Below are 22989 nucleotides of genomic sequence, written 5' to 3'. Positions count from 1 at the left end.
CAGGAGCGGTGGAAAGAGCATCGACAAGAAAAAAAAAAGGTTTCATGATCCAAAACTTCCCACGTCTTTGATCAATCATGAAGGAAAGAGGAATGACAGGCTGTGCATGAGCCTTGCCATCTAATGTTTACTGATTTTTGCAGTTGCTGAACGCAGCAGAGGAACAAATGTTTAAGGAAATACCCTGTGCTCCAATTCACTCACTTTTCCACTAACTGCACATAGTAGTCTACTGCCTGTTAGGAAATTAATTTGAAATTTAAACTGAAGCAATTCGGTTTTCTTTTGGCTTTTAAAGAGCTCCTCTTGCGTTCTGCAATATCTCTAGATAAAAAAAATTACACGATTATTGAAATTCTATTTGATTGGAAAAAAAACATGTAGACATGCATGCAAGTTTTTTAGATCTCAATTAAGCATGAACCTGTAGTGAAATGATGCCAATTCAGGTCAAAGACGGGCTCATCAAACAGAACAATGTCATACTGTACTGCACAGCAATAACATGATCCACTCAAGAAAGCCAGAAAATGTACACACATTTTCCTCAACAATGAGATAAGAAAACTTCACCATTAAGCTTTTATTTAGCAACAATAGAAATTCTGTTTGATACCCAAAAGAGCAGTAACAGAAAAACTAAAACGTACATGTAGCAGCTATCTAACATGAGAAAACAAATGATCAGTGCTCAACTGTGAAAGAGGTAAGGCTTGCATAGTCATAGTTATACACATGCATTTATCATCATGATAGTTGGATTTTGGTTAGATTAATGCACTTAGCACTAACAATATCATCAGTTGTACTAATCTATGGCAAGACCTTCACACACGGGCACATCTATAAATATGGAACCAGTGTCCCTGCTTATACATAGTAAGGGGGAAAAAAGTCAGTTCAGGGTTGAGTAGATCATTAATCTCAACACATCTATATGCTACATAGCCCTAGACTTAATGATAAAGTATATTGTTCAAACGGTGTCTCTTATTTTTTTTTTTTTTACCTGATATAATCTAGCAGACAGCTTTGCAGGGATGTGGCTAAATGCATGTTTACAATCAACTCTAGTTGCCTTTAAAAAAAAGAAAGCAATGAGGCAAACTTCTAAAAACATTCCTTAACATACAATTTGCACCACTCACTGTACCATAAAGAGAAAGCAAAGGCAAATGTACCCATATGATCAATTTTAAAACATTGCATAACAGTATGCATGCACATATGTCAGTTAGTGTCAAAGCTGTGTTTAGAAAACACCACAAGCTCCATCCAAGCTGTCAAGAGTCTTGATGTCTCTTCATTGCACTGACACTGATGAGTGAACTGTCATGGGTAAAAAGGGAATTTTGGTCAAAATATCAAGAGTTAAGCTGTTTCTATGTAAACACACCATCAAACATGTAACATTTCTTAAATACATTCTAGATTTTCCACTATATGCTGAAACTTCATGTATGTGGCCATAAACCACAATAAATAAGCAAAAAAAAAATGTTTTGTGCTTTATATTTCACACAGACTACAGAAAATTAGATACCTCTGAGTTCAAAAAGTGTTTCATTTCATTTTTAAAGCATCTTCTCCTCAAATGAGCAAAACACTCAGTTCTATATAGACTCTTTTATGTTGTTCCTTAACGCTGGGAGTAAAATCCCCAGAGCAGCAGAGAGTCCAAAGCTGGGAAAACAGATATCTGTTCTTATATCTGTGCAGAGTTTTACATTTAGTAAATGTCAGGTAGTTGACTGTAGTTCCTGTCCCAGTAGCCTTTCAAGTAGAGCCAGTCCTGAGCTTTGTTGTGGGGGTTGGGTCCTTGCTGAAACCACCTGCAGGCAAAAAACACAAAAGATTCAGGATGAGAAAAGCACAGTCAGAAAACTGAAAGGATAAAAGAATCTCAACCAGAATACATGCAAATTCACACTAAATACAAAGTCTTAATATCATATGATGCACCACAGGTGAGGATAATATATCCACCTCTTTAAGACACAACACATGCAGTTGTGCATTTTGTCCTGAGGAGGGGGACATTGTGCAGCACTTCACATCAGATCAAACCAGAGATTAAAGAGAAGCTTTAAACCAAACCTTGGGCCAGATGCAGTGCTCCTTTTTTCAGTTACAGTCAAAGAAAATGTGTCGTTGATAATAAGATGACAATAAGTTAAATTCTATCCATAAACAGAAAGTAAGTCACAACATGCTACAATTCTGTGACTAACCTTATTTTCCAATCCTCTGTTGACTTAGAGCGATTTTTTCGGGCTGTTCGTTGTTTTTCTTCAAGCCTCTTTTTCTCTGCACTTGCCAAATCTGCAACAACAACAAAAAAAAGAATAAATAAATAAAATACAGTACTTCCAGAGATTAATTAAAATGAGAAAGGAGTCACAGCCAGACATACCTATATCTCCATTCTCCATGGCACGAATATCTGGTCTGAGGCGACTGTCTGTGGGAGGAAGGACTTCCTCCATGCTCTTGTCCAGCTCGTTTAGCTGCATGGCAAATGTGGAGAATGCATAGAACTGCAAGAGAGAGTCAAATTAGCTTAAAACTTTCAGCACCGTCTTCCACCGTATCCCTGCTTGTGGTGTACCTTGGATGAGTTGTCTGGTCGAGGAGTTATCTTCCAGATGAGCTCACTGCCGGGGATAACCTGGACCGTCTCAGCATTTGGTGGAGGCATCTCTTCTGGCTCCTCATCAACACTGCTCTGAGACTACAAGCACACATTCATTCAGATCAGGAAATATCACAGTGAAATATCTATGTTATTACAGTGACTAATGCATCATGTTCCTCTTCAAAAGAAGGAAATAAAATTTCATTGAGGGAGAGCATCATTTAAAAAGGTGAGGCAGCTGAAGAGGTGACAGTACTTATAAAATTAGATTTATTTTACAATGAACCAGTTTTCAGTTCAGGCATAAAGATTCTGCTACACTTCTTGTTATTCTGCTACACTTCTTGCATAACATTTTTTTTAATTTATTTGGCTTTTATTTACTGATATATCAATTTTTTCCAGCTGTTAATTTCTGATACCAATATCAACCGATACCAATAGTTTGGAACGAGTTGCGCCAAATAAACAAAAATATCTAGAAAACTATACATAAGATCCCTTATATTTAGTCATTTTGGGTTAGAGGAGATGTAACTGAAGAATGCATTATATATATATATATATATATATATATATATATATATATATATATATATATATATATATATATATATATATATATATATACATATATATATTATATATATATATATAATATATATATATATATATATATATATATATATATATATATATATATATATATATATATATATATATATATATATATATATAATGTATGTATGTATAGGATTTTATTGTCGACATCGGCTGATAATATCAGTATGCCAATAATATCGGACACCTCCAATTCTGACCAATTCTTCATTTCAGTTCTTTTCAGTAAGAAAAAATCTTATCTTCGATTTAGCTCTATACTTGTCCACAGTTCCAAGTGAATATCAGCAACCTAGAGCAGTGTTTTTCATTGATGAATAAAATCTGATGAAAATGTGAAATATGTGCCTCTAATGGATGGTATTTTACTCGCTGAAGGGCTGGACAGCAACAACAAGATGATTTTTTTGCAAGGCAACCATAAAAACCTGTAGGTTTACTGTAGTGGCTTGGATTTCAGACTCCTGCTCATTATGCATTGCCATCAGGAAGTATTGTTGTGCTAGTGGCCCCAAATCACCCTGTAGCATGAAAGACCCCTAAACATACAGCAAGAATGATAAGAAACTGTCTTCATTGACAAAAAGAGCAGAGAAGACTTCCGCTACCAGACTGGCCTCCCACAGAACCCACAGCTCAACACAAAGGAGTCGATCTCTGATCACAAGAAAAGCATGTGGAAGCTTCCACAGAAGAAATGTGACAACTTTATAAGAAGTTGGAAGAACCTTTCTACGAAACACCCTGTCACCAAATATAAACTGAACATATTATTTCCCTGTGAAATAATCCTCAATTTTATGAAATTTCTCCCATTCTGTTGACACGTGAACCAACCAGAAACATGAATCGCTGAAGGCAATAAAAATTTCATACCTCCTTGTTGCTCTTTTTTTCCTCTGAATTCTTTTTATCTGTCTTTTTGTGAGCTTCAAAAGTAGCTGGGTCAGTGACATAGAGGCATTCAGTCCATTTGCCATACATGGCACACAGCTTCTTTTTGCTGCAAATGTACACAGAATGGATGTTCATAAATCATGCCATGTGCAATCAAAAGACATGAGTGAGCAAGAATTCCTCTCATGACGCATAACCAGCTAAAATGCTTATCATACATACTATATAAATGTCTTAACTTAAAACAAATGAGAACGTTATAACTTAATTGATACCTTTTATCAACAATGTATCCTTCAACTTTATGGAGCTCTTTTCCAAAGAGGCCACAAGGCTTGAATGTTATGTTGCATCTCTCGCCAGTTCTGAAAGAGAATGACAGCCTCTTTAGCAATTCTCTTTCACTTTTCTCCCTCTGCACGTTCAAGCTTTCAAACATTCATTGCAACTGTCCCAGTTCTGCATCCGATCAATAAGCTGGATCTTAAAGTGGAGCATTCCTCTGCAGGGCACAAGAAAAATATGCACCCAATTTGCTGCACATGCAAATGTCCTAGGAAAGAATGCAAAGAGAGGAGGATTTCCTTTACTTGTGATTGATGACTTCCACGTTGCCGTACTGTTCGATCCAAAGCTGGCCAACAATGATGTTGTGAACACAGCAAGTAGGGTTTGTCCAAGTGTAGGATTCGTTGTGTCTGCAGAGGTCAGGAAGCAACCAGTGAAGACAAAAGTAACATGAAAAGTTAACTCAAAAGTAAAGTGACTAAACTTACTTGGGGAGCTCCAGTGTGATGATTCCTTTGGGCTCGGCTTCTATGCTCTTTCCCCAAAACTTAAGTTTGGGATATATGGAACCATGGAAGACAAAATCCTCGTTGAGGCCCTCAGCGTAAAAGGCACTGATAGGAGGGTGGTGGCTTACTTGTTCTGACATCCACCTGAAGCCCAAATCCTCTCTAGTGAAGAACAAAGAATGACTGGTACTGCTACATCTCCACATAGAAAAAGATCTACATTAGGCGATGTGTCTATTGATTGTACCTGATCAGCTCATATGTCTCCCCCAGTAGTGGATTGAAGGGTTTCCCTGTTCTCTCCCACTGTGATGCCACAGCTGACACGGCAAAGGCGGCAACACACTACAGAACATTGTTTTATTAAGATAAAATCATACACAACCAGCTTAACGTTTATTAATGGGTATGCTCCTTTTCCATAGACTGGGGGATGACCCAGGGAGAAGTGATAATGAGTTCGGGTTAGAAGAGTTTGTTTCTTAAATGGAGGAGAAAGTGTTTGCCAGTGGAGCAAATTTATATTATATTGTCAAAACTTACAAACATCACTTTTATTTGGTGAAAAAAATGTAATGGAAATGTAGTTACTGCCCTCCCTGAGCCGGGTGGTGGTGGAGGTTTTGCCATCCTGTTAAAAGGGAGTTTTCCTTTCCACTGTCGCTTCATGCATGCTCAGGATGGGAGACTGGATCTAAATCTAGATTCAATGCAATCTTTTGGTTTCCCTTAACTAGTCTATTTATTATTAAATAGCTCAAATTTTTGTATCTGTAAAGAGTCTTTAGATGACATAGTTGTGAAGTGGTGCTGTACAAATAAAACTGAATTTTAAAAAAAAAAAAAAAAAAAAAAAAAAAAAAAAAAAAAAAACATGGAGGGAGAATATACAGCAACACAAAAGGAAACAAAAGTTAGCCCAGACCAAACTTTTGAGGTCAAATTCTTTTGATGAAATCTTTTGTTTTTTTTTAAACATGTAATGTTTTCTAAATTCAATATGAAATAAAATAGAAAAGTTTGAGATTTGCATATTATTGCATTCCAATATTTACTGTCTCGAAATATTTTTCTGGACTTGAAACTGTAAATAATGCCACATTCATGGTACCTTCATCCTTTCAACAGAGTCTGTTGCAGCATTAGCCTGGTGGATGAGGTAGGTGTGCTCCATGTATTCTGTAAGCCGCTGGAGGAAGCTTAGAGGCTCATTAAATACCACAGGCATGGCAATCTTTGATAACTCCTTGGAAGAAGAAAAAGAAAAAACAGTTGGAGATGAAAGACACTAAAGAGCACAAACCATTAACTTGACAGAGGATTAAAGATTTATTCTCCAAGTTCAAAGTTCCTTAGAGAAAACTCAAAAAGTAAATACACACCACCACATCAGCACTTTAAAACATTTTTCAGAGCCTATTTTACTCAGTTTGGGGTTTGGATTAAGGTACCACACTAATCAACCATTTCATAATTACTCCACACTACAATTTCTGTCATCTGGTTTGGGCAAAGCCACACCAGTGTTTTAAGTGGTGGCGTCATATTGTGATGTGAACCATCGAAACACACAACTAGACATATATGATGAGAATGTCACCCTGATGTGGTTTCTTATCTATTACAATTATGGCTTGATTACACAGAGATCAAATTAGTTATACAATTGCCTGCCATACATGGGATCAATGAAGAACTTAAAGAAAATATCACTTTAAGTATAGTATAGTATAGTATAGTATGTATAGTTTGTATAGATAGATAGATATATTGCTATATCTGTATATCTATATATGTATAGATATAGATATATATATTTATATATGTATATATCTATATATCTATCTATATATCTATGTCTATATATCAGTAAAGACTTGAAAGACTTGAAAAATCAAAGAGGAATTTCTGCTGTCAATGACAATGTTGTCTTTTAGAAGTGCAGTACGTCTCTCAGCGTCCTTCATTATGTTGGTGTCACAGAGAGGACTACAATAAACTACAATAAAATACCCTGTTTAGCTCAATTACCAAACATTTAGGAAGAGATGACTCAGCCTTCCCAAAGCAGGTGTGTTCTTACCATGCCAATGCATTTTTTCAGGATACTCCAGATGCTAACATCATTTCTGGAAAACATTGGAGCCGGCAAGGATGTCCTATGGGAAAGTGTTGAAACAAACTGTAAGACAGAACTGTGCCTGGACAATGAGCTCCATCGCTGTCAAAGAAAACAGTCTGTCAAAAATCAACTAAATGAAAAATAGGTTTCATTGTTTATTTTTTTTATCAGCTGTGTAAAACAGGAAAACAATGGCCAATGATGATGTCGGCCAACACTCAGAAATAATTCACCCGTCTACAGTGATACTAACTGGGTAAACTACTCAAGTGAACCTGCGCCATTTAAAAACCTCAGCAGACAGCGTCGCTGACCCACCTTTGAGGCGGAAAAGGTTATCCGACACCTGTAAATTAACAAGCTTTCCGTTGGACTGTTCAAGCTTCAGGTAATACCTATGAATGGATGTACAACTGTGTGCCAGTGTGTTGCTTTTCAGTCGTGGCTTTAAATTCCTTTTAATGATTAGTTCTGCAATCACAGTCTTTGCATAAGAAAAACGAATCAATCAAAAATCAATATTCTAAAATCGTAGACTTTGCACGGCTAGATTACATTTAGTCATCAATTTGGTGGATTTTATCTTTTGGTCTTGCTGACAACTGTACGCCAGCCAGAAGCAGATGGTGTCCCTGTTCAAAAATGAGTGCTGGAGCAGCTTCACACATAAAAGCCATTACTTCAGCTAAATAAACAGTGAAGACGGGGGCGGGGAGGAGGGGGTTTGTTCCATCTGTACGATAAACAGAGCAGTGATGCATAGCAGATCTACTTCTGGCCTAGTTTTTGTTCCAGATCCCTCAGATTCAAGATGTATTTAGGTATGGATGGTTAATTTAATTAAGCTAACAAGAGGAGTTTCCCTTGTAAATCGATCACAGTCGGCACAATGCATTACTTCCTCTTAATGTTTGGTGAACGTGTCATTTTTGTAACCATTGGGTTATCCCTTTCATTGACTTTTTTTTTTTTTCTTTTCAAAATTTTGACTGCAATATTTTACTCATTTAGGGAAGAAAATAGTTTGAAAGATTACAGGCTTATTTACACATGAAATATCAAATAAACAGATGCCTGACATCTTTTATGCACTGCACACCCAAGTCTTCATATATGCACACAAAACTGGCCAGCTATTCATCTAGACCTTTTCTCCAACACTTCTCTCAACCTATTCCTGCCAAATTATTTATGTATCACTTGTTGGATCAACAAAGAGATGTTAACACTAAATCAACATCCAAAGATAATGTCAAATTCAAAAGCAAGGTGCCAAAATGATTGCTCACTTAGAGAATTGAAGCAGAGGGTCATAAAAACAAAACAAAAAAACAACTACAATAAAAAAACAAAACAAAAAACAGGCTATTCTCTGAGGATCAGGTGCTCAAGCAAAAACATCTGACTACAAAAACAAACTGGAGTGGAAAGGTGGCATCTCATTACAACAGCCCTGCCTACTGGATTACTTGCTTGCTGACTGAGGTCAACAGCCCATCAGACACATACGAACCAGGACATTGGCTCATAATCAAAGTTATATTCTGCTAAATCCAGCCGAAGTGACCATCTTGAACAAATCCTGAAATATAACAGGTTGTCTGCAGAACACTGGGGATGCAGGTCTTTGCACATCCACTCGAGTCTTCGCCCATCATTTAAGCCAGTAAGCAAACATGACATCAGAACTAGAGCATGTCCCACCTGTGCTTCTTGACTCCATTGTACTGGGCTGCTTGGTTGCCACGGTTACCCTCTCCTGACATTCCGGCAGCCCCCCTGTGTGTGCTAAGATGGTGGAGGCTGTTGAGAAGAGGGGTGTCTCTGGCTTCGTCCTCTTCGAAGGAGTAACTGGCAACAGACAGGAAGCCGCTCACAGAGAGCTCCGACTCAGACTCTGGGGATGACGACACGGGACAGATGTCAGGTCATGCCAAACATTTACATGCAGAGGTTCGAGTAGCTCGCTTAGAAAACCTCTGGCTCTGCTGCCTTAACAGAATACACTCTGAAAAATAAGCGTCGTGCTTGGGTTCCTCTCCCCTCCCAGATGCCGGCCAAGCTCCACCTGAGAATTGAGCACCAATGAGAGGCCAAATAGAGGCTTTGCTTCCGCCAACATTGTTTGCTTTGTGCCTTATGGATTCCCCCTCCCCTACACAGGGATGTCAGTGACGTTACAGGTGCTGTCACCGACACAAAGCAGAGCAGAATAGCGTGGTATTCATACACCAGAAGAACTGCATATCTTAGTCTGAAATCAGTGTTTATTTTATATACCTATACTATACCATAATGGGTTCAGGCAACCGCTGCATGGAATATCAGGTTGTTCGACATAAATAAAAGAATACAATATAAATTAACTTTCTTGATAAATCAAAACCTGTGATAAAGTTTTACACTCGTATATAAATCCTTTGTGCTTTAATTATTCTTGAAACTTATCAAGGAGTTGAATAAATTAATTAAACAGGATTAATTGGATATGCACACACATTTGAAAAGGTACCACATTTTCCACAATATACCGAGAGAGAAATCAGGTAGCTTCTGCAATAACATGGCAATGCTTAGATCAGGGCAAAGATATAAGAACATTTCTAAAATCTATAATGCTAAGTCACCTCTATGATTGCCAAAAAAAAAGAAAGTTTCCGGCCACAAAATGGAGTTTAGATGAAAACTAATCCAAGAAGCCTGCAGTTATACAAACTAAGCTTTAGAAAATTACTTCAAGACTAAGAAAACTCAAGTAAGAGGGCAACACATCACTCCAAGAAGATTTCAATGATCCAACAATTTGATAGAGAATACTTTTGGAATAGGTAATTTATATTTTAGGTAATTTATGATCATGAGAAAAAACACAAGCCAAGGAAATTTAACAGCAAGACAGCACCTGCAATCTGTCAAATCTTCTAGTTTTTTTTCCCCAGAAACAATGAAAAAAACTGCACAAACTCAAAAAATGTATCCAATAAAACCAAATGCTGCTTAACTTTATGTAAAATCAACATTGGTGTTGATGATAATTAATAGAAGTACACTTCAGTAGAGGATTTTTCAAAACTTCAGAAAAATATAAGAAAATTTTGTCAAACCACCGTATTTGGGAGGATCACAAAAACTGAAAGTTAGGTAATTTAAATTTAAATTTACAGGATAAAGTGTGCTAAAGGTGAAGAAATCTGACACTTTCTGACAGAAACAGCATTGTAAACAGTGTCACCCACTATTAGAACACCAGCTAGCTTTCAAAGGCCTGACCCAGGAAAATGTGTGGAGAAAACTATTTTGTTTTAAATCTCATCTATTTGACCAACAAATTGTAAATAAATAAAAAAAAATTGTGTACATTTGTGGTACTGTTTATTACCATGTCATATGTCAAAGTTATTGTAGTGAAAAATGCATCCACTAGGGGGCAGAAGACATATACCAGGGTTTTGAGCAAAGTTTTTACCACAATGTGACACAAAACGTCTTAGAAACTGTGTGTTTCATTTACGATATATACAACATCAAAGGCTTAATATTCTTCCCACCAAATTAAAAACCCTTCAAGAGATGATCATGCTCTCCACAACAGTGATGTACTGATCATGTGATATCCACAAAACTTTCCCAGCACGTGTCCTTCCAGAGGTTGCTAACCTGACTGAGCATCATAGAAGTCATCTTCTGTGAGGATACTGAGGGCAGGCGACCTCCTGCTCTTACACACAGACTGCTTGAACTCGTGGTGCTCAATTGCCAAAGTTTGCAGAGCTTCAGTCAGAGCTTTGTTCTTCTCCTCCTCCTGTTCTAACTTCAGGCTCCACACCTGTAGGTACAGGATCATTGGGCACATAAAAAACACAGCAGAGACAATAATAAGAATCTGCTCATGGATGCCAGTTCTACATTTTTACAGGACGACAGTCACATGAACAATGCAGTTAATATAGTTTGGAATAATGGGATTGGTGTTTGACATAAAGGTACTGTGTGCATGTCCATGTTGCTGATGGCAGGTCATTGTTCTAACCCTGCACAAAGATCTGGTTTCTTTCAGGCGGAACCATACACCCCAGTCTCAAAGAGCTCCGTCGATCAGGATTAGGTGTCCTTTCAGAGAAACCTGAGCTGGTTCACTGTGGGACAGGCCAGATCAGTGTTTCCTGTGGTCTGCTGATGATGTGCAACCAAAGAGAGAACTAAAGAAAACCCACACACTACCACTACAATCATTCTGTTACAATAGAAATTGTTCCTTAAAATACAAATAAATACATTTAGAAATCACTCAGATTAACAAGCAAAAGGTCTCACAAAGCAAAGAAAGTGCTGTGGACCACAGATTGAAAGCTTCCAGTCACCTTGAAGACCGATGAGTCAGTGAAAGAGGAGCTTGTCAATCACTGTAAATCTGAGGCTGCAGTAAAAGGCAGTGTGTTCTACTGAAAGTAAAAAAGTTCAGCTTCATTGCTCATTTTGCCTGTAGCAGACCTTTTATACACTGGCGTGTACAGCTGTGAAAAAGGAACACGTCTAAAGAGCAGTGATGCACCATCCCAGTGGAGACATGCAGATGCTTTGTTACTTCTGCATTAATGTAATAAATATAAAATAAACTGCTTTTTTTTTTTTTTTGGTAGCTGCGCATTGGTCATTATGCAATTCATTTATAGTTAAAAAAATAAAATATGCACCATAATTGGTCCTGACTGGCCTACTATTCTATTTCAGTCAGCAGCTCGATTTTTAATCCATCCAACACACATAAATTCCCCCGTGGTGGATTTTGCTGCACAGAAAACACTTTTACTTCCAGATTATTCCTTTCTGATTAGCATAACCCAGTTAAAGGTCGCTGATGTAACAATCTGTAATGAATATTGATCAAGTCCAATCAGTAAATGTTGAGTCAGAGCAAACCTAATTCCAGCTTTATCCTAAGTTTGTGTTAATGGCAAACTTCACAACAAAGGCACATATTTAATATTATGAAATCTATAATTACTAAAACACTGACACACATCTGTAAGTATTCTTGCATAAACATTCCAACTACTTACACTGAATTGCTGTGATTGACAAGCTATTTTTTGAACTGTGATTAAAGCTAATCAAAAACCTTTCTCATAAGATTCAACAGCTCTGATTCACCATCTGTTATGCCCTCTGTTCAGCCAAATTGTGTTGTTTTCTATTGGAAAACCCAGAAATACAGCTGTGCAGGTTCAGCTTGTGATAAATCCTGACCATTTGTGTTTGAGTATTGCATAATAATATCCTTGGTATGCATTCTAACTGTGATATTGGCCCTGTTACATTGATAGAATATATTGTTTTAGCATTCTTTTACCTTCATGAAAAATTGTCCTTAGTTCTAGCTAAGGTGGCTGGAAATGCAGCATAATACTACCGAACCATTTTAGTTGGACTGAGACAGAAACACTGAAAACTCGTGACAGAATTCAAACAGCTCGACACATGCACATTAAATGTTTCAATAAAAACAAGGTATTTGCAAACCTTTATAACCATAATAATAAAAATGTAAGTGAAGGAAAATAGTTTCCTTGTGTTGGAACCTGCGGCAAAACTTCTTGTCCCAGGAACTTGGCAGATAAGCCCACAGACATTGTTGTGTAACCATCCCAGCCAGCTCTTTCATTCTCACTGCATCCTCTCGCCTGGACACAAACAGTGCTATTTTAAGCCTTGCCGAGTCTCTGTGCTGTAGAGAGGGATGCTTCTTGTTGGCCAACACCCCATAGGGTAGATATTTTCATTTTCTCTCTGCTGAAGGGGAAGTAAATACCAGAGGCAAAATTACTATAGCTCCATAGAGCGCTACATAATACTAAATGCGCATCAACTGCCCAGAAGTGCACCTTGTCTGGAAGTCAAGAAACCAAAATAAAGCAAGTACCTTTGCAGCAAGAGATGCAAAACCATTGGAACAGAAATAGTAGCGGATACCATTTAAACACTGTTGGTTAAAAGATCAGAAAAACCTCTTACACAGAAGCCATGCTGACCGAAAGAACATACTGAGTAATGTGTCCATGATAAGAGATCACATTTAATGGGTCAGTTACCTGGGTTGCCATGACTGAAATAGAGATCAAGAGTTCCCTACAATCCCAGAACCAATTAGATTTCTTGTATTGGCCAGAAAATGTATGAATAATTTCTAAAAAAAAAAAAAAAAAAAAAAAAAAAAAAAAAAAAAAAAAAAATACTGAGCTACCATTCATTCAAACTGGTAGATTGTTTATCTGCATATCACCACTAAGTGCATTCACACCTGTCAGGGAAGCTAGTAGAGGGTTACAGTTTGAAACCTCCCTGATGGTTTTGATGAATACAGATTTAGAGGCTCAAGCCCTTTTTTTGGAAAGTGGGTGGGTTCTGACAAAGGTTTCCTATTTGCAGCTGTTTTTGGAGGCTGCTGCGCGGAAATAAAGTTAGTTGCACAAATCTCCCCACATGATTAAATACCATGCAATGCAGTTACCGACTACTCACACTGTACCCTGCCATGCACTGTGCGAATGTGGCACTCTGCAGCAGCTGCTGAAATGGGTCACATCTACCATGCTGAGGGGCAAAACTAATTGCTTCAAAACCCTTTGAACTATGAAGTGCATTCCTCTATTATATCATCCTCCTGGATGTCAAAGTGCAAGTGAAACAACACACGACCACCGTTATGTGTTATGCATGTTCAAAAACAAATGTGTGAGAGTTGCCAACAGAGACATACCGACTGCAACTGAAAATATGGGATTAGCTTAATACTGCTTAATAGAGGCAATCTCAGCAGAGTAGGAAATATAATCCAGTTAGCTCATGTAGTAGCAGGAGATAAGAAACTAATGAAGGCAACATGCTTGTTAAGACTTCTTTTTTTTTTATAATGCCATGTAATTAATTCACACTCCTTTCATATGACATTTTAAGTGCTTCTTAGGTGATGAGATTGCAGCGTGTCCCTAGCCTCCCTATGCTGAGAATGCCTGGTTATTTCTCGTGACATGACAGTTGTTGCCAATTTATAAAAAGACAATGTGGTTTGGTAATGCTGCACTGAGTAAATGGTATACATTTGGGAATTTACATTATAAACAGTTTTACTGTATCTGATGCTAAATTAATCATGTTTTTGGCACTTTGTAGTGCAAACTGACAAGTACTCATACAAAAGGAGTTTAGTTCCATCTCCCATGAATTCCTGCTTTGTCGATGGTTTTATGTAAGAGACCTGAAATGCCTGTCATGTTATGCTGAGAAGTCATATAATGTGGTATTACCGAAGTAAAAAAAAACAAAAACTCCAGATTGATATGAGCTTTAAAGTCTTAATTAGAATTCTTACATGAAGAAACACTAAAGCTAATCTAGAAGCATTACTTCATTGAGCTACCTCTGTCTGCAGTCACTCTTGGACAGAATTCATCTCTAAATGAGATGATCTCATTAAGGAGATGCAGTGAGCAGCGTAGCTTTCAGCACCACTTCAAACGAGCTCAATTCATTATACTAAATTCCGATGGTTAAATCCATAGAAATGACCTCCGCATACTAATGATAGCCTTCGCTTCTGTCTGTGCTTCATGCCTACATATACACACAAACTAATTTTTCAAGTCAACAAACACTACAAACATCCATATAACTGCACACTCAACTTCAAATGCCTAACACCGAGTCAGAGGGAGATCAGCCCACAGTGAACAGACAGCTGATCAGCTGACAAGAGCAAAGCCGAGAATATTACACAAGAACAGCAGCTGAGACTTGTACCTGTGCAGACGTAATGTGAAAGTGCCGTCACCGCCTCTCCTTTTTCGTGGGCTTGGATGCTCTGGCATGTGGAAGCGTGCCTGCAAGCATGTATTTTCACTGTGTGAGGTTGAATGTGTGCCTCTCCAGCTGAGCCTGTGAATATGCAAACGCTTGAGTTCCCTTGCCCGACGCACACGCAGCCTTTCCCTTGAGGAGCGTGTGGATCCAAGTCTGAGGGTTTCAGTGTCTGTGTGTGTCTCTACACTGATCTGCAATCTGAATGCAGACCTAAGCATAAAAGCGGATCTCTCCTGTGTCCTTCCTCCAGACATGCCAGTGATTACCATGCTCTTCCAGTGCTCCCACCCCCCACCTCCCAAGGGCACAGCACAGCCACTGAGACAGGTGGACGGTGACACATAAGCATGGACACAAATTTTAAACCTTATTGATATGAGGGAGCTAATGTAAGGGGAGGGACTAGAGGGTTTGTAACCATTCAGTATAATCCAGTCAACCAATGGGCTGCTACCACCACCGACGTGCTGATGTCTGAATTGGTATGACGAAGATTCACACATGCTCAGTGAGCTGCAGTAAATTAGAACAGCCGATATCTTTTCACATCAATTATATGGTTGAAGCAGGTTCAGCACAGCTAGATATGATTTCAAACACTGCTTCATAAGCATTAGAAGAAAAAAACAAAAAACTGTAAAACACCACAATATAAAACATTAGACACAGTGGGAACTGGAACCATACATACAGTCTGAGTTTGATCAACAGTAACTAAAATAATGAAGATGTTTCTCTTACCTCTTCTTGTCGTGACAGCAGGTCAAGGCATGTGTTGAGGGCTGCACAAGTTTCACTGGAAAGTTTACTGGTCTCCTTGGCTTTCAGCAGAAGTGGTGCAGCCAAAGCTTTTTTTTAAATTTTTTTTTTATTTATATATATATATATATATATATATATATATATATATATATATATATATATATATATATATAAATATATATTGGAAAAAAAAAAAAAAGAAAAAAAACTATAAGAAACATTTCCATTAGCTGAAAACATGTCAAGTAAGTAAGTGTTAGCGACAAGGGAGTTATCGGGGTCATATTCAGATAAATTGCATCAAGATAGTCAGGAATGTTTTCATAGCAAGACACAAAATAAAATCAAACTCAGTAGTGATTTATTATTTATTATAATAATTCAGTACGAATTATCATTAACCAGTGGATTACACTGACAATAAAAACTACTTAGGCTGCAAATTAATTTACATTTAATGCCATTATTTGTGTTAAAGGCTTGGTAAAAGTAAACTTGTTTATCTGAAGGTTCCATTAAACATAGTCTCCTTCAGAACTCTCTGCCAAAAGGTCAGGCTCTGCTCTGATTAGTCAGATGACCAGTCCAAAAAAAAAAAGGGGGCCATTAAAAGACAATGGCTTCTTTGTTAGTTTGTTCAGTTGATTTTAAGTTTGCCAAACTAGCCAACAAGCAGGTACTATACAAACATGTTACAGTACAAATAAGCCTAGCATGCAAACAAGATAATTCACACAGTCAGTCACGATGCTGACCAAATACCTGAAAGTTCTTGTACATGTTCGCCATGTGACATGGTTAATATCACCCCAACAGGGTTGAGGCTTCGCGACAAGACCGTCTAAAATAATTGGATTAGGTCTGAATCTTCCGAATACTGACCAGCTGATAATTGCCTGCTTATACTGTCAATAACAAGGGGCACAATACTTCTTCACAGCTTTAACGAATGGCTCTCATTTTAAGTGAGACATCCTTTTACCTGCAAAAATTCTTCCCTCCATTTAGAAGGAATGTCCCTTATCATTACCATTATCTGGCAATAGCAGTGGCAACACATGAAGGAACAAACCCATTTCTGCTGTGAGAGACATTTAGTTTAAGGTGAAGACTTCAGGCTTTGTAACTATACAGATCTTGAATTTGCAAAATAACCATAAACACACAGAAGTTAGAGGCAACTAAAAAGCATGATATGTCCACTTTGAATGACTAAAAATTTGTTGGCACCAAATTTTCTACTTATTTTTCTAAATCTGGTTTAAAAATTATCTAAAATTTCAGGGACACCACATTATCTGCATGGATTTGTCCGATACTTACCAAAACTTTTCTCATTCTTCACCATAGATTCAAATATTGTCACTTCACTTTCCAGTTTGTGCTGGCAAGATTTGGCTTCCTGAAATAGCATGAAGAAGAGAAGCACTTTGAGGTGGAACGTTGGTGCTAAAGGCAACAACTGATGCACATTATTAATTAGAATTGGCAGGAAATAAAAAAATGAAAAGATATCCATGTCTCACATGACACCACTTTGTAACATAAACTTTTGGTCCAATAATATTTAACTTACCTGAAAGGCTTGTGTCAGATTCCCCATTTCCAAAGCAACACCAAAATCTCCATCAGAAATGACCTGACCTTCATTATAGTGCTGCCTGCTGTAGGATGCATGCTCTTTCAAAGCATCCAACCATTTCTAAGTAGACAAAGACCAGTAATATTTACATTTTAGTCTTTCCAAGCTCATAAGTTTGCAGCAGCAGCAACATATCATCACAGAAGGGGGTTTAACTCACTTTTCTAGTTGCAATGGAGTTTATCCTTGAGGGGACCTTAAAGTTAAGCACAGAGTCATCGCAACACCTGAGCATGAAGAAGCAATGATCCCATGGTTTGACCTCGAATAACAAAGGCAAAAAGGTCATGATTGCTGCAATAATTGCTAAAAAATAATCAAATTACAAGTTGACTGCGATTACTGTGATTACAACTGAGGTATGTTTTGATTGAGCATCCGTCTACAGTCATAACAGATGACAGTAATTCCTACTTACCATACAGTAGGCTTGTGAAAGAGACTTACAGCCCTGTTTTCGAACATCGGCCTGTGCATCAACTCTAAAAAACAAGAAAAAAAAAAAAGATATACTTGAAGAACAACAAAAAAATAGATGGAAGAGCACAAAAACTGCAGTTATATTGCATAATGCCATTAATCCACTTGCATCACAGATGTAGCCTATTTTTAAACATCTTTCACTGCATGACTGATGAGGAGCCGCTGGTTATTACCATCCCAGTAAGAATGATTGGGAAGGGATCCGATTTACTTTATTTCAACCTCTGCAGATTTAAATTAGCTTGACTTTTTATGCATGGTAAAATACAAACTACTTTGCATGTGCATATATCAGCTTTTAACTTTGCAAAACTGGAAAGAAAGTTATCTCACTGCTTGGGGTACCAGGAGATGGTTCCATTTTCAATCACTACCCAATGAGATCGCCATCCAAGAAAGCGGGAACTCTGTCAAAGACATAAAACCAGACTCAATGACATACTTATGCTTTAAAGGTAAATGGAAACAAGTGATGCATCACCTGTGAATGGGATAAAGAAAAATTTATGTTGACATTGATTTAAAAAAAATCAAAATGTCAATGACAAAAGTGTAATATTTCATGAAAAATGTGTTTCTATTGGCTGATGGATTTAGCAACAACTAGTTGCAAATTTGATAACTAAAGGCAACTGAGAACCTATACTGCTGTTGTTTTGTTTGTACACTGTGAGCTGCTGCAGAAACATGGCCGAGTAACCTGGAAGGTTCAGTGGAAGGAGACTCAAGCTGTTTACCTCCATGAAGTAGTAAGTTTTAGATAATAGAAAAACAAAAATGACTTTTTTTTTTTTTTTTTTGCATTTCTGTACTGACAAAAAAATATAAAATATTTTATGGTATTTTGGCCAAAATGTTACATAATATGAGCTACAAAAAGTAAACAATCCCCGTAATGAATCCAAAGTTAAATAAAATCATCATATAATTACAAATTATTTTACTGGGAAACCATAAATCCACATTTCTCACCCAGCCGGACAATGCACTATGTCACAACACTTGACAAAATTTTAGGAAACGTAACAAGACAAAAAAAGAAAATTAAGTTTGTAACAATGGGGAAAATACCCATTCAATTCAACTGAGTATCTGATCCATAAAAGCTCCACCCTGCAATCCACAGGACACAAAACATCCTAGTTTCTGATATCCTAGACCAGGGGTGTCCAGCTCTGGTGCTTGAGGGCCACAATCCTGCAGATTTTCCACGTATCCCTGTTTCTTATGACTCAAACTAATTAGGCAGTGTGCAGAACTTCATAGGCTGTTAGATCAATTTATAGGACGCCAGGTGTGTTGGAACCGGAGCACAATACTGGGCTTTATAATGAGTTTGCTGTGGCGAACCATTATATAACGAAGAATGTGTTTAGGTTATAGACAGGAAAAATATATTGGGATCAGACAAGAACACACTTCAACATCTGTGTACCTTCCAAAGAGGCCCCTCAACCTTCTGCACCCCACTGTTCACATCCTAGAAAGAAAAAAAAAGAAGAAATCTCAGACTTGTGAACCAACAGAGCCAGATGAAAAGATCAGTTTTTAATGAGACTAGAAACACTGTTGCACTGTTTAGAAAAGGTAAAAAAAAGTATAGTTCAAGTTTATTCATTAGCTCAGTCTGTGGTCTCTCGTCACCATGACTATGCAAAACTCCACACTGACACTGTGCCAGGCTTATCAGACATTCAGCAAGGAGCAAAGACTGCTGAGTAGCAAGACTTTTCTTCACTGTCTAAACAGCTAAAGGGAATGTATACAAAAATGGGAGGAAAAAAATAGATGCATACAAATTTGTTGTTTGGGCAATCCACTCTATTTTGAGGCTATATTTATGTTTACATTATAGCTGAGTAGTTCTTTCTGCAAGAAGAAATCTATAAATATCAGATGAGGGTGCTGGATGAAAAAATAAAAACATTTTAAAATCAGGGGGATGATGAACTACACCAAATACTGATGCAATAGAAATCTTATTTTGACATGATAGCTATTGTAGGAACCCTACAAATAAAGCAAGGATTAATATGAACACAAAATGTAAAAGGTTTGTTGTTTAATGCAAATAAATTGGAAACCGCATATTAAAGACAGTGTTTTTCTCACCTTATCCTGATAGGCTGCCAGAATCTGCTTCAGTTCATCAGTGCAAACCAGGTCCAACGGTGTCTGATCTGCAACATCATTAGTCAAACAAAGATCTTATTTTGCACTTTTTGACACCACTTTATCACAAACAGTGCTTATGGACAGTCTATTTCTACTAAACAGCAACTACAGAACAAATACATGGGAACAATAGGAGTCCTATACCCTTGTTGTTCTTGACACTTGGGCTGGCTCCAGACTTGAGTAGTTTTATGATGCACTGCTTCTGCCCCCTGTAGGCGGCACAGTGTAACGGCGTGTTCCCCACCGAATCCCTACAGTGGATATCTGGAGCCTCTTTACCACTGAACTGAAGAATCACAGAAACCAGCATCCAACATTTACACTTTTTTTTTTTTTTTTTTTTTAAATACAACTGTTATGATCCCGATAAGTCAGAGGTGGTCTAAAAACATAAAATAAAACTGAGCAGCTCACAGTGTAAGTGTATCTAATCATGTTAAGGACTCAAAATACCTACTTAAGCATCAATTAATGAGACCCTGTTAAAATGTAAAAAAAAAACAAAAAAAAAACAAACAAACAAAAAAAAAAAAACAATAGCAAATTAAAATTCCCAGCCTGTTTTTGCAGAACCTCACAGAAAACTAACTCTCAGTGAAATTCCTTTTCTTTCAGCCTGAAAAAACCCCAACAAAAACTCACAATGTGTAATATTCCCCCAAATTTCTGAGAAATGTCAGATGCAAACCAATTTAGACAGACTGGAGAGGTCTCCCTCTCTGGCAGCTCGTAGAAGCTTTTCCTCCCGCCGCCTCATCTCCCTCCTCTCTGCAGCTGCACAAACCAAACAGTACTTGAGAACAAAGACAGCTGAGCTTCTGTAATGAGAAACCGTTGGCCATTTGAAAGAAAAAGAAAAAAATAAATAAAAAATCTCCAGCCATTTCATACCCTCCAGCATGGTAATGATTTCATCATCCTCTGTGACATCTTTAGGGATTTGAGCCATTCCATTGATTATGTTGGCACAGGCATCATACCGAAGCAATGACAGAACAATCTCCTTAAGGGTTCAAGGAGAAGGGGAAAAAAAAACCCAAAACACATGTGTTCTATTACTTGCCATCAATCAAGAGTCTCAGAGGGAGGAGGGTAAATATGATAGTAGAGTTCCTGACAGTTAATACACATAATGTACAATGTAGATAGCATCTTCTTTAATAGCCAAATGTATTCATACCTTTCTTCCAGTGTAAGCTGCTTTGTGCAGAGGTGTGTCACCCATGTCATCCTGTAAATTCACATTGACTCCTGCCTGCAAATGCATTGCTTTAAGTGCACTTAACACCACATAGAGTACAGTTAACTGTTCTAGGGCTGACCTTTAGCAACTCCTCCACAACATCCTTGTGGCCAAAGTTAGAGGCCAGATGTAAGGCTGTCCAACCTGAAGTGGTTTTAGTCCAAGCTACAGTCAGAGAGAAGAAAATGAACTCCCAGTTATACCTGAACTCATGCCAGCAGTGAAAAAACCTGTTCCACACACACTTACACCTGCAGTTGAGATTAAAAGAGCTGTTTTGGTCGATCTTGGACTGAAGCAGCCTCTGAATGAGAGGGAAATTGCCCTTTCTGGCATACAAAAGAAGCTGATCCTCTTGTGTGTTTTCCTCCATCTCTGAACTTTCTTTAAATTGACCTGACTTTGGATCCACGTCCATGACGATTTACTCAGATAAGCCCCAGCTTGTTAAACAAGTTTGAAAGGTAGCTGAAAAGAGAGGAGAGATAAAGTAAACAAGGTTTTAAAGTGCAGCTTTACTTATTTGCGTTATTAATTTCAGCCATGATCATATCCGGATACTAAAAGCAATTAAAGTAAAAACAAACAAAAACAAAACAAAATACAACGTCATAAAGAACGATCCCAATGATCAGTTGTAGCGTTTTACATTGCTTATAAGCTAGGTTGATGAGACTGAGATGGACTCACAGAAAACCTGAAGTCATCCAACTTTCCCACACTGATCTGGTTTAGAGGCCCAGTCCAGCACTTCACAACCGAAATTCGATCGCTGCAATCAGCTGACGATCAACGGTCACGTGACCAGACAGCCGCTAAACTGGTAGTGAGCAGGGGCGTAGCTGCATTAGCAGCGTCTCCTGGCAGTAGGAGAGGCACAGGCACCCACCCAGAGCTACAAACAAGAAAAAAAAAATGGTAGCAATACGGATCTAACACTTACTTACATTATATTATATTATATTATATTATATTATATTATATTATATTATATTATATTATATTATATTATATTATATTATATTATATTATATTATTATGTAAATAATTGGCCATCTGTTTTCTGTAGTTCTGTTATTAAATGTAAGATGTCCACTTGTCGAACAAAAAATTGTTTGTGGTCAATATAGTGTCTCAATCTGGTAAACATAACTTTAATCATATGCTACATTTTTTTTTGCCTTGGGAATCCTTGTTTCCCATGATGAGTATGTGTAATAATAATCACTTTGAGAGGCAATGGACTTGATGGTGTGAAAAGCTACAGACCATTTTTCTTCAGCCAGCTGGGCTTCTGAGAGAGCAAAAGAACCCTCACATCCTGAATTACCTCCTTCACAACCTCTTCAGCACATCACAGCTGATTGTGTTTGTTGTTTTTTATTCTTTTGTTTAAGTTATCTTATTTTCTTAGCCTGAGAAGACAAATGTGCTCCATCTCAAAACTGTTTTTGACTATTGAAAAATCATGCATGATCAGATTGAGAGATAAAATGAAATAAAGTTTCTAATTTGGTTCTTTTTTGTTCTTTTTTCTTCTGTTTTTTTTTTTTTTAAAAGTGTTTTCATAGATCATAAGAAGCTGCAGCTCTAGAGATCTTCAAGATTAAATTATTATATTTTTGTACATTGCTGAAAATGGTACATGCTCATTCAAAATAAAGATAATTACACCATAGAAAACACTGATTTTGGAATTCTCCTGGTCATCATGTGCAATCATAAATGTGCTCTTTTACATCAAATATGCTC

General features: G+C 37.5%; 1 protein-coding gene across 6 annotated transcripts; it reads right to left on the bottom strand.

Annotated features, from left to right (window-relative positions):
- Positions 1 to 388: 388 nt before the first annotated feature.
- LOC306758263 (oxysterol-binding protein-related protein 1-like) lies at positions 389 to 22005 on the bottom strand. 6 transcript variants are annotated; one of them, XM_079243530.1, is made up of 28 exons: positions 21928 to 22005; positions 21487 to 21705; positions 21317 to 21402; positions 21175 to 21249; positions 20683 to 20997; positions 20136 to 20280; positions 19929 to 19996; positions 19252 to 19296; positions 18150 to 18223; positions 17752 to 17815; positions 17494 to 17595; positions 17268 to 17393; positions 17015 to 17093; positions 15671 to 15777; positions 10730 to 10898; positions 8777 to 8969; positions 7034 to 7109; positions 6062 to 6196; positions 5198 to 5295; positions 4930 to 5112; positions 4744 to 4851; positions 4429 to 4518; positions 4133 to 4259; positions 2609 to 2731; positions 2414 to 2537; positions 2232 to 2322; positions 1728 to 1832; positions 389 to 1329 (listed from the first exon to the last, which is right to left on the bottom strand). In XM_079243530.1, the coding sequence occupies exons 2-27, from the start codon at positions 21653 to 21655 to the stop codon at positions 1730 to 1732; spliced, it is 3075 nt and encodes a 1024-aa protein (XP_079099656.1). In that variant the 5' UTR covers positions 21656 to 21705; positions 21928 to 22005; the 3' UTR covers positions 389 to 1329; positions 1728 to 1729. The 6 variants fall into 6 exon arrangements, 5 of the variants coding, with proteins under 5 accessions (XP_079099656.1, XP_079099658.1, XP_079099655.1 ...); XM_079243532.1 differs by having other exon boundaries at positions 389 to 1832; positions 20683 to 20768; positions 20886 to 20997; XM_079243529.1 differs by having other exon boundaries at positions 389 to 1832.
- Between the last annotated feature and the right edge of the window lie 984 nt (positions 22006 to 22989).

The sequence above is a fragment of the Telmatherina bonti genome (genome assembly GCF_933228915.1).
Source record: "Telmatherina bonti genome assembly, chromosome: 7".
Taxonomy (NCBI): domain Eukaryota; kingdom Metazoa; phylum Chordata; class Actinopteri; order Atheriniformes; family Telmatherinidae; genus Telmatherina; species Telmatherina bonti.
The sequence above is the reverse complement of the archived record's forward strand: the minus strand, read 5'-3'. Positions and strand labels throughout refer to the sequence as shown.

What these genes read in the sequence shown, in the direction of transcription:
- LOC306758263 (XM_079243529.1), bottom strand. Translation starts at nt 21,655, where the DNA reads ATGGACGTGGATCCAAAGTCAGGTCAATTTAAAGAAAGTTCAGAGATG. An exon ending in GAAGAATGAGAAAAGTTTTG is followed by an intron (nt 15,778 to 17,014) that starts GTAAGTATCGGA and finishes TTTAAAAAAAAG; the next exon opens with CTTTGGCTGCACCACTTCTG. An exon ending in CTTCTATGATGCTCAGTCAG is followed by an intron (nt 8,970 to 10,729) that starts GTTAGCAACCTC and finishes CGTCATCCCCAG; the next exon opens with AGTCTGAGTCGGAGCTCTCT.